The 12,451-nt window shown below is 48.1% G+C and overlaps 1 protein-coding gene across 1 annotated transcript; it reads left to right on the top strand.

The window, feature by feature from the left end:
• Nucleotides 1-253: 253 nt before the first annotated feature.
• On the top strand, nucleotides 254-1,321 carry LOC147963482 (uncharacterized). The gene has a single exon (XM_087529592.1). It carries the CDS (start codon nucleotides 254-256, stop codon nucleotides 1,319-1,321), a length of 1,068 nt encoding a protein of 355 aa, XP_087385718.1.
• The last annotated feature ends 11,130 nt before the right edge of the window (nucleotides 1,322-12,451 follow it).

Here is a 12,451-nt window from a genome sequence, read left to right as displayed (position 1 = left end):
CGCTGGCTCCTCCTCCTCCTCCTCGTCCTCGTCCTCCTGCTCGTCCGGCTCCTCCTCGCCGTACTCGAGCTTACCGATATATTCATATATAAGTTCCAACCTCGATCCCTTGCCACGCGCGCCACGCTTCCAATCCGCCGACCTTCCGCTCCGACCGCAGCAGGTCCCAGGACCAGGAGCCGGAGGGGTGGTGCTGGGCGTCGTTCCGTGTCAGGATTCCGTGGAAAAAAAAGAAAACTCCGGCCGCCGCACCATGTCAATTTCAGCGCCGTTGGAAGATGAGGACCTCCTCCGGCTGCCTCCGCTGCCGTCAACCCTCTCCCGCGCCTCCCTCGTATGCACGCGCTGGCGCCGCATCCTCTCCGATCCCCACTTCCTAAGCCGTTTCAGCAGACACCACCCGGAACCTCCTCTGCTGGGCTTCTTCAAAGAGTCTACCCCATATCCCTTCTTCATTCCTGTCCTGGACCCGCCCGACCGCATCCCTGCCGAGTGCTTCTTTGTGCCTGAGATGACGGGGGATTGGGAGTTCCTTGGCTGCCACCACGGCCTCGCCGTCATGCTCAGCGAGTCTCTGTGTGAGATCTTCGTGTGGGATCCCCTCAACGGCCAGCAGTACCGCGTGCCTTTTCCATCAGAACTCCGCGACGCAAAAAGGGAGAGTTTCTGTAGGTGCAGCGCCACGGTGATGTGTGTTGATGATCAAGACGGGTATTTGCAGGAGGATTGCTTCTTGAACCCGGCCTTCAAATTGGTCTTGATCTGCTCCCGTAGAGACCTGAAGATATCATTAGCTTGTGCCTACGAATCAGTGTCGGGTGTATGGGGGAATATTGTCTCAGCGTCGACTAGAAGGATGGTTATGAAGCTAAAGCCCAGCATCCTTATCAGGAGTGCAGTTTACTGGTTGCTCCATGGAGGTCAAATCCCTGCATTTGATATTGAAAGGCAGACTCTTGCTGTCATCGAGACGCCCGTAGATGCCCAACGTTGGTCCTTTCAGCTCTTACGGACAGATGAAGACAGCGTTCTTGGCCTTGCCGCTATGTCGAAACTGGGCATTCATATATGGGAGAGGAACCTGAACTCTGATGGTGTTGCCGGATGGGTGCTTCTGCAGAAAATCAATCAATTGGAGGGGATGTTGTCTAACGACTTCATAAGTGAAGGGATGGTGGGGTATGACGAGGACTTAAATGTGGTGGTTTTGTCTACATACAGTGGTGACTTCATGTTGCACCTTGAGTCGAGGCGGATCAGATTGATTACTAAAGCTGCCCCCAATGTGAGTATCATAGTTAGTATCATGCATACCAACTAAGCAATTTTGATGAGATGGCATAGAATTCAATGAAGAAAGAGAGACTTGAGTATCATATCATGATACCGTGATGTGCTACTTTGTGTCATGCATGTCAATAAATGTAGTCCTCTATGATACCAACATACACTACAGGAAAATTCAGGTTTCCCGTGTGTTAGCCTATAAGCCGAGTGTTTTTTTCGGGCTCCCGGCTTACGCTCCTCTAAGCCGAGCCTCAAGAAAAAAACACCCGGTAAATACGAGGAACTCGGCTTATGGTCATCTATAAGCCGAGTTTCGCAAAAAAGATCACGGCTTATATGAAACACACGGTATCTACGGGAAAAGGCACCCGGCTTACAGCACACACTCGGTAAAGACATCTGCCACGTGTCTGCAACGGTAGTGATTGACGGCGCTGTCACGGAGCAGCATATAAGCCGTGTGTCCAAAGTAGGCACTCGGCTTATAGGACATATAAGCCGTGTCTCCGAAGCAGGCACTCAGCTTATAGGACATATAAGTCGTGTGCCTGATGAAATCACTAGGCTTACATTTTTGCGGATTTTTTGCAACGAGTAACATTTGCGCGAATTTAGTTTAGGATGGTTTTCATTGCATTTATATTTACTACTTAATTAGTATTATTATTCTAACCTATTTTCTGTCGACTAGTTTTCATGGGTCTTATTTGTGAAATTATTAATTTAGCGCCAATTTAATATTTTCATGACTCTTTCGATACCCTAGCGTACCTGTCACCACACTTCTAGACGTCTAAGAGGCCCCAACGCAAGATTTGGCGGCATGGCTAGCCCCCGGAAGCCGCCGGTCACAATCATACACGCGAAGATCAATCCGCATAGAGGGAACTGTTCAGATACTTCTGCATCACCAAACATTATGAAAAATTACCATCCGTCCTATATCACATGTGCCCACGCCGTGTAAGAAAATCATGATTTTATCGCGCTCCGAGTGTTCAATAATATTCATGCCGCACCGTTATCGCAGAATGTTTACTATACCCTGTCATCGCTGTTTGTGAGGGGGGCCTCACGTGGAGCCGTGTGCTGCCTCCTCAGACATGCCACCACCACATCTTAAGGCATGTATGAGGGCCCCGTGCAATGATCCGATGGAATTGCTACCCCCCAAGGCCCCCGTCCCACCAAACCCTGGAGCGGTTGACCAGGAGATCTAACCCTTTGACTTTCGCCGGATGGACTTTGACTAATGGACCTCACCACCCGGTTGTGGTAGGTCAGCCCATAAGAACACTTCGGAACAAGGTCCGGGCCAAACCCACTGCAAGATTCCCTCAGTGTCGACCCGACACGACCGTTTCCCCCCTCCAGGTGCCGGCGGCGGCGCCGTCCGTGAAGGGGTCACACTCCGGAGACGCGTGCCGGGTGTTGGCACCCGCCACCACACCTCTAGACGTGTAAGAGGCCCCGACGCAAGATTTGGCGGCATGGCTAGCCCCCGGAGGCCGCCGGCCACAATCGTAGACACGCAAGAGCAATCCGCGTAGAGGGAAGTGTTCAGATACTTCTGCATCACCGAAAAATATGAAAAATTACCATCCGTCCTATATCACATGTGCCCATGCCGTGTAAGAAAATCATGATTTTATCGCGCTCCGAGAGTATTCAATAATATTCACGCCGCCCCGTTACCGTAGAATGTTTACTATACCGTGTCATCGTCGTCCGTGAGGGGGGGGGCACACCCCGAAGCCGCGTGTTACCTCTTCAGACATGCCATCACACCTTAAGGCATGTATGAGGGCCCCGCGCGATGCTCCCGTGGCATTGTTACCCCCCAAGGCCCCCGTCCCGCCAAACCCTGCAACAGTTGACCAGGAGATCTAACCCTTTGACTTTTGCCGGACGGGCTTTGACCAATGGACCTCTCCACCCTGTTGTGGTAGGTCAGCCCATAGGAACACTTCGGAACAAGGTCTGGGCCAAACCCACCGCAAGATTCCCTCTGTGTCGACCCGACGTGTCCGTTACCCTCCTCTAGGTGCCGGCGGCGGCGCCGTCCGTGAAGGGGGTTGGTACGTCCATTTTGCATCATGCTTTTATATCGATATTTATCGCATTATGGACTGTTATTTCACTTTATGCAACAATACTTATGCCTATTTTCTCTTATTTTACAAGGTTTACCTAAAGAGGGAGAACGCCGGTAGCTGGAATTCTGGTCTAGAAAAGGAGGAAATATTAGAGACCTATTCTGCGCAACTCCAAAAGTCCTGAAACTCCACGGAACGTCTTAAAAGAAATAAAGAAAAATCCATGCCAAAGATGAAGGCCAGGGGGCCCACACCCTTCTCACGAGGGTGGGGGGCGCCCCCCCTAGGGCGCGCCCCCTACCTCGTGGGCCCCCTGGTGGCTCTCTGATGCCCATCTTCTCCTACATGAGGTCTTTCGATGAGAAAAAAATAGAGAGGAACTTTTCAGGACGAGACTCCGCCGCCATGAGGCGGAACCTTGGCGGATCCAATCTAGAGCTCCGGCAGAGCTGTTCGGCCGGGGAAACTTCCCTCCGGGAGGGGGAAATCATCACCATCGTCATCACCAACGCTCCTCTCATCGGGAGAGGGGCAATCTCCATCAACATCTTCACCAGCACCATCTCATCTCCAAACCCTAGTTCATCTCTTGTATCCAATTCTTGTCTCAAAGTCCGGGATTGGTGCTAGTAGGTTGCTAGTAGTGTTGATTACTCCTTGTAGTTGATGCTAGTTGGTTTAATTGGTGCAAGATCATATGTTCAGATCCTATATGCATATTATTACCCCTCTGATTATGAACATGAATATGCTTTGTGAGTAATTATGTTCGTTCCTGAGGACAAGGGAGAAGTCTTGCTATGAGTAGTCATGTGAATTTGGTATTCGTTTGATATTTTGATAAGATGTATGTTGTCTAACATCTAGTGGTGTTATGTGAACATCGACTACATAACACTTCACCATTATTTGGGCCTAGAGGAAGGCATTGGGAAGTAATAAGTAGATTATGGGTTGCTAGAGTGACAGAAGCTTAAACCCTAGTTTATGCGTTGCTTCATAAGGGGCTGATTTGGATCCATATGTTTCATGCTATGGTTAGGTTTACCTGAATACCTTTGTTGTAGTTGCGGATGCTTGCAATAGAGGTTAATCATAAGTGGGATGCTTGTTCAAGTAAGAACAGCACCCAAGCACCGGTCCACCCACATATCAAATTATCAAAGTATCGAGCGCGAATCATATGAACGTGATGAAAACTAGCTTGACGATATTCCCATGTGTCCCTGGGAGCGCTTTTCCTATTATTAGAGTTTGTTCCGGCTTGTCCTTTGCTACAAAAGGATTGGTCCATCTTGCTGCACTTTATTTACTTTTGTTACTTGTTGCTCGTTACAACCTATCTTATCACAAAACTATCTGTTACCACTTATTTCAGTACTTGCAGAGAATACCTTGCTGAAAACCGCTTATCATTTCCTTTTGCTCCTCGTTGGGTTCGACACTCTTACTTATTGAAAGGACTACGATAGATCCCCTATACTTGTGGGTCATCAGGGGTCACACTCCGAAGAAGCGTAGAGGGAAGTGTTCAGATACTTCTGCATCACCAAAAATTATGAAAAATTACCATCTGTCCTATATCACGTGTCCCCACGCCGTGTAAGATAATCATGATTTTATCGCGCTCCGAGTATCCAATAATATTCACGCCGCACTGTTACCGCAGAACATTTACTATACCGTGTCATCGTTGTCCGTGAGGGGGGGCACACCCCGGAGCCGCGTGCTACCTCTTCAGACATGCCACCACACCTTAAAGCATGTATGAGGGGCCCGCGCGATGCTCCGGTAGCATTGCTACCCCCAAGGCCCCCGTCCCGCCCAACCCTGCAGCGGTTGACTAGAAGATCTAACCCTTTGACTTTCGCCAGACGGGCTTTGACCAATGGACCTCTCCACCCAGTTGTGGTAGGTCAGCCCATAGGAACACTTCGGAACAAGGTCCGTGTCAAACCCACCGCAAGATTGCCTCCGTGTCGACCCGACGTGGCCGTTTCTCCCCTTGCAATTTCCGGCGCCGAAACACTATAGTGCAATAAATGTCTCAAAATATTCTAGGCGGGTCCAAAAAATGCGTGGGCCTGACACGTGTCATTCGATGGCCTTCTTTGAGAGCACTAGAAGTTCCGAGGCCAACGGAGCAACAGGGCCCGCACTACTTTGACAAACACGACTCGTTCCCTCTCGGTACCTAGAGATTACATCGGAGATGTCGTGGTTTACAAGCGGCCTCATGTGAGGCCTACTCGAAACAGGCCCAAACTTTTACCACACCCTAAAGGGGCCATGTGATGACACCGTGCCAGTTCCCGAGGGTTTCTGGTATTGTATAATTTTCCAGGGATTTAAGCGGTTGGATCAAGCATGGAGCCGAGGTAATTTTGCCCCCCGGTGGATGGGCCTACGCATGTCGCAAAGACATCACATAGGATTTTATATGCCGCTTCTGGGCATGATTTCATGTGCCGCCTTGCAGATCTGCAATTTCCGGCTCCGAAACCCTAACAGTGCAATAAATGTCTCAAATATTCTAGGCGGGTCCGAAAAATACGGGGGCCTGACACGTGTCATTCGATGGCCTTCTTTGAGAGCACGAGAAGTTTCGAGGCCAACTAAGCAATAGGGCCCACACTTCCTTCACAAAACCAACTCGTTCCCTCTCGATACCTAGAGACTACATCGGAGATGGTGTGGTTTACAAGGGCCACATGTGAGGTCTACTTGAAACACGCCCAAACTTTTACCGGAATATTGACCGATATTTTAAAGAGTGGAAATAATGAAATAAGGGGAGAGAGTATCATATATAAAAACAATGAAATAAAAATAGAATAAGAATACAATAAAAAGAAAACTAAAATAAGGATCGTAAAAATACAATAAAATGAAACACATAAATTATTAAAAGTAAAATTAATAAACTTTTTGTATTGAAATAAAAAAATAAAAAAAAATTATAAACCGTGTGTTTTTTCCTATGGCACTAGGCTTACCATTTTACACCAGGCTTATGAGTGAGCGCGGGACTTAGCGAAAATAGACGCGCGAAGACCTCATTTTGGCCCAAATCGACCCGCCCACTATCTCTTCCCCGCGCCTCCCCTGTCTCAACCCCGCGCCCTCCCTTGTCTCCTCCCACGCGCCGCTCCTCTCCTCGCGCCGCCGCCCACCCTCCATCCACCGTCCGCCTTGCCATCACCCCGCCCGGCGCCGCCCTCTCCTCGGCGCACAGACCCCCCCGCCTCCTCTCCATCCCCGGGCATGGGGAGCCCCGAGCGGGCCCTCCCATCGGCACCGCCGCCCCTCCCCGTTCGCTAGGGTTCTGGCCGTCCGGCCATCTCCGCTGCCCCATCCTCCCTCCGCCGGCGCACAGATCCCCCCCGCCCCCGCCCCGAGCATGGGGTGCCCCGAGCTGGCCCTCCCATCGGCGCCGCCGCCTCTCCCCGTTCGATAGGGTTGAGATTGTTCGGCCATCTCGGCTGCCCCACCCTTCCTCCGCCGGCAGGTCCCTCTCTCTCTCTCTCTCTCTCTCTCTCTGACAGCACCTTTCTCTGTTGACCAGGGCCCGGCTCCTCAGGCGGCAAGGTGCTCCGGCGTGCCCCCGCTGATCTCTTGCTCGTGGAACAACTACATCAGCAGGAACACATGCTGCATCTGGTTTTGGTTTCCCTCCCTCCCACAATTGCATCTTCAGAACACCTGCATCACACACATACACACAGTGCTCAGGGTTCATAAAAAGGGGAACACGGCACCCCGCACACACCGCCGACCGAATTCCCACCGTACTGCCTGGGCAGCGCTGTCGCCGTTGTGCATGGGGAAACCAGCGCTGTACAAGGTCAAGTGCACCGAGCTCGTCCATTGTGGTTTAGACCAGCTTTTTCCTTTCCTTGAATTCTCTTGTTCATATTTATGCATGTTTCCTGATTCCCCTTTTCTCATCTGTGATGTGATGCTCATACGAAAAGGAAGAGTAAGAAGAAATCTATGAAAGATGGTAAATTGGCAATAGAAGAACATGTAGGTGTAGATGCTGGTTGATGCTGGCACTTGGACTCTTATCTCAGAGTAAATTAGCTTCAGATATCAGAATAGTACACTGGTTCAGAAATCAGAATAATTACTATCTGGGTGCAACTTGCTGGCAGGGCAGTTAAATTAGATATCTTATTTTTCATTGTATCTTGCTTATTACTTTTAAAAATTAGTGTTCAAGACAATCTTCTGTTGTTGCATTCCACCAAGTTAGCTTACAGCCGAAGATAGTTTATCCAATCCAAATGATGTAGGTCGAACAAAACGTATGGCTGGGGTAAAAATATTTATGGTGATCAGCATCTTCCTCTCGCTTCGCTGTTAAGATGTCAACGCGGCGCTACGCAACGGATGATTTATACTACTACCATGTTTTTTATGTTGGGTCTGAGAAACTAGAGAATTGATGCCTCTTTGCCATGCCAAGAGTATTCTAGGGATTTCTTATGAATATACTGTATGTAATATGGGATGGCTATTTTGATTAAGAGATCAATTTTTATGCAGGTTTATCTACACTCTTCTCAGCCTGGGAATCATCGTGTGCTTGCTGACCTGCTCGGGCCACATCGCCGCAGAAACTGCAAACAGCCCCTGCCTGTCTTGTGCGGCCATGTTCCATCTCATGGGCGAGCCGATGCTACCGCCGAAACCGCTGGAGGCACTATCAGGGGATCTCAGGAGACTGCACGACCATGTGTTGTCAACTGAGAAAAGCCTACTAGCCTCGAAGGATCCAGGATATCCGACATACGCAGCTCGTGTGCCTGAGGGGAAGTGCTACGTCGACACATGGCGGTTTGACCATATCTTTGAGATGTTTTTGACAAGGCGGCTCGATTTTACAGTCGTCCGCCTTTCTGCACTACATATGAGCTCCGTCATGAAGAGAGAAGAAGTCTCGCAAGTCTGTGTGGCAGATCCATACTACATGCACGAGTTTGTTTCGAGTCTCAGCGGCTTTGAGCGTGAAACTCCTATGGAGTACCTCCAAAACATCATGGTACAGAATAAGGACCAGGGATTTGTCCTCCTGCCTTATCATCCAAAGTAAGTCAATTCCGTACAACCCTTTCGTACACTTCAATCATTCCTTCTCGCTCATATGGAGAATAATTTGAGGTGTCTTTTCCCCGCAGCAATGGGCGCGCCGTCCTTATCGTTCTTTACCCGCGAGTCTCCCACGCCGTGTATTTTGACCCTACCAGAGACTACAAGAAGAAGGACTACACCCACATAATGAATATTCTAGATAATGCTCTCCAAGGCACCAGCATTAGGGGTGGCCACCTGCAGATCAGGAAACAAAGGAACAAGAAGTTGGGTTTCTCGCATAAAACTAACTTCTGCTGCATCCATGTCCCAAAACCAAGCAAGAAAGATGGATTGTACCTCCTCCATCTCATGATTGAGTTCAACACGGATCACCAAAAGCTTCGTATGACAACAAGAAACGATGATCATATCCGCAAGTGGGTAAAATCTCATGGAGAAGCAGATTATAAACTTAGAGATGACTTCTTTCGCATCCAAAGGGACATTACGCCGATCATGATGAAAGAAGTCGTTGATGAGAAGGGGATGTTCCACCACGGCCCTATATCGCGAGCTAACGTCCGAACTCGCATAGGCATGCAATGTCATGACATCACACCGTTCAAGAAGCTAGGGTCCATCCTTGATGATATGGAAGGATGGAACTTCTAGTGATGTACGATGTCGATGATGATGATATGTGTCGGTCGAACTTGTATACTTTCTGTAGCGATTAAACTTTGTGATGTCCATGGTCCCTGCCAAACTTGCGTAACACTACTTTGTTAGTTTGGGTACGATGGCATGCGTACCTCTAGTTAATTAGTTTGTGTACTATATGTTGCATCTAGTTGCTAACCCTTTCTTTTTTGTGTTGCTCTAGTATTTTTTATTGCATATGATCGTACATTCTCTTGATGAAGATGCATCTCTAACAGGTACCTAAATTCTAGATGGTGAAGGAGTGCTATGTCGTGTACGAAGGGAAGGTTCCGGGAGTCTACGGCGAGTGGTATGAGTGTCAGGCGCAAGTGGTGGGGGTCTCGGGCACCAGCCATAAAGGCTTGAAAAGCAGACAAGAAGCACAAGCTAGTTACTTGAGGTTCATGCTAGCGCGAGAGAGGCCTCATAACCGCCACCTCATGTACTGCATAGTTCCGCTATCACTCATAGTGATAGCACTTCTTGCGTATATCATTGTTTAGATGGATGATGTTGTAGTTGCAAGTATTCTGAGACTTGCATGTATCGCTATTTTCGAGATGATAACGAGAGACCACTTTGTGTTGGATGATGATTATGTTGAGACTATTTGTATGTATATGCTATGATTACATTTGTGGTCTCGCAACCATTTGTATGTGCTAAAGATTCTTGTATAAAGCTTGTTCAAATACAAAACAAATATGCAGAAAAAATAAAAAAAAATAATAAAATTAGCAGTAGCGAGTGGAGAAAAGTTAGCAGCAGCGTGGCGCACCAAAGCGCGCTAGAACTATTAGCAGTAGCGAGCTTTCACACAACCCGCTGCTGCTACGCTTGTATAGCACTAGCACGGGCTGACACGCGCTGCTGCCACAGCTTAGTTGTAGCGCCGTATTAGTAGAGCGGGTTCCCGTGCTACAGCTATACCTAGAACCCACGCTGCTGCTAGCCTTTTCCCTAGTATTGTGTAAGCGCTGGAAGGTGTGCTGTGGTGTAGAGTGACCTCGGCGTAGTACTCGTACAGCGAACCGGCCAGGTGCTCCCGATACACCTCATACACTGGATCAGCGCCCTCTAGATAGAGTCATCGCCACACGTTCTGAAGCAGGTGCGGCGATGTGTACGGGGCTGGCTTGGACTGGTACATGAACGGAATTGGAGCCATCTACATGTTAGTAATAACAACAAATAAAATGCATGCAATGCAACAATCAATTTCTACTACTACCAGCACTCATACTAAGCTAACTACCGTTCATCTAGCACATCGACGGTCTAGCGTTCCCTAGAGGTAGTGCGGCTCTGATACCAAGCGTTGTGGCACCCCGACTCAGAGCAACCAGTTTACCTTGCATTGCCAGCCCAGAGATCCAGTCTTCTGGAAACACACAACAACTTGGTATAGAAAACAACTGCTTTATTTATGTTAGCAGAACATTGGTCTTATATTACATCAAGTAGCGAGGCCAACCGGCACGTACGGTGCGGCCAAACAGTATGTACATTATTTAATGAACATGAAAGGGGCCTCGATCACGATAACTTAATGGCAGCGGAACGATGATGAAGTGGTACTCCATAGCACAGGGACATCGATGTGGACACGATATAGACACGGGAAGCTCTCTGATCCGATACAACTTGCCTGAAATCTGGCATGACACATCAGGTCAGTACATTGAATGTACTTGCAAGCTCACAACAAACATAATCATAATGACAAACAATATCATGACAATTAATCAGATTAAAGCAATGCAACATGATGCTACTGACGCTGTGAAATCACTTGTGCACTGAGTCACTCGGACTCTCTTATCAGACAGGTTACCTCGTAACCGAGCGGTGAACATACCTGGATCACAAACGAAACCACCATTTTGATTCGCACAATGATCACACTCATGATCCCACCAGTCATCACATAACCAGTGCCACCAATAAGCTTTTAGTGTGCATGATTATTTATTAATGTTGATCCATGGTGTGACTTACTTACGAGCTATGTCCATAACCGAGGAAGCGGCTATCGATAGATTAAATACACTCTACAAAGGTATCGCACTTTACCCACACCACGGAACCCATGGCCTCGTCATCCCATTCGGGTGGACCAACGGCATTCCAACGAAACCCTTCCATTGTCATGGCACTCTCCCGGCCACTCCGACCAAATCCCCACTGGGCTAAGTCATGGGTGGCCACGTGCCTACCAAAGGTATCAACGGCCACCTTCGTGGCAAAAACGGTCCCAAATGGGGACAAGGTACCATAACAACAAATGGGCACACAAGGTTATGTCTGCTTACCGGCCCACGGTACCGCACGCCCATAACCTTCCCTCGTTGGAGGCACCGGCGAGAGGCATGGCAATGGACCGAATCAAGACCTCCCCATAAAGGTAAATGTGGTCGCACTGGGAAAAGCTCGATTCAGTGGCACCATGACTCGATCAACATTATGTTCAAGTTGGATTAACACCAGGTTTACTTGAAGATAAAATAACTCGAGTCATCATATGCCATGATCATGCAACTATTCGACATGCAACACATACCACTCAAAGTGATAGATCAACATCATCAAAACTCTTTACTTGCACTACTCATCACTTAAACATTACTGGTTCTACTTCACTTGTTCTGAGCATTCATCATTTTAATTATCCCATAATATATTAACATCATTTTTATCATAAAAGAATCTACCATAATTTAAAAAAGCATAATCACTTCAGTCGAAATTTCTTCTACTGACTTAAAATAGCACCATAATAAAGCAATTCAAGCATGGCAAAGAGCAATATACATTTAAATAATTTAAATGCATGAAAATAACTCATATTCAAGTTGGAAAAATCATATATATTGAAATGACACCATCCAACTATTGGTGTTTGAGGGAGTCCTGGATTAGGGGGTGTTCGGGTAGCCGGACTATACCTTCAGCCGGACTCCTGGATTATGAAGATACAAGATTGAAGACTTCGTCCCATGTCCGGAGGGGACTTTCCTTGGCGTGAAAGGCAAGCTTGGCGATGCGGATATTCAAGATCTCCTACCATTGTAACCGACTCTATGTAACCCTAACCCTATCCGGTGTCTATATAAACCGGAGGGTTGTAGTCCGTAGGACAGAATCAACTCCATACACAATCATACCATAGGCTAGCTTCTAGGGTTTAGCCTCCTTGATCTCATGGTAGATCTACTCTTGTATTACCCATATCATCCATATTAATCAAGCAGGAGTAGGGTTTTACCTCCATCGAGAGGGCCCGAACCTAG

The sequence above is a fragment of the Triticum urartu genome, chromosome 6A (assembly GCF_056163025.1).
Source record: "Triticum urartu cultivar PI428250 chromosome 6A, HENAU_Tu73, whole genome shotgun sequence".
Lineage (NCBI taxonomy): Eukaryota > Viridiplantae > Streptophyta > Magnoliopsida > Poales > Poaceae > Triticum > Triticum urartu.
This window is presented reverse-complemented; position numbering and strand designations above follow the sequence as displayed.

Bases quoted from the DNA above. Each gene is read 5' to 3' on its own strand.
- LOC147963482 (XM_087529592.1), top strand. From the start codon at position 254: ATGTCAATTTCAGCGCCGTTGGAAGATGAGGACCTCCTCCGGCTGCCT.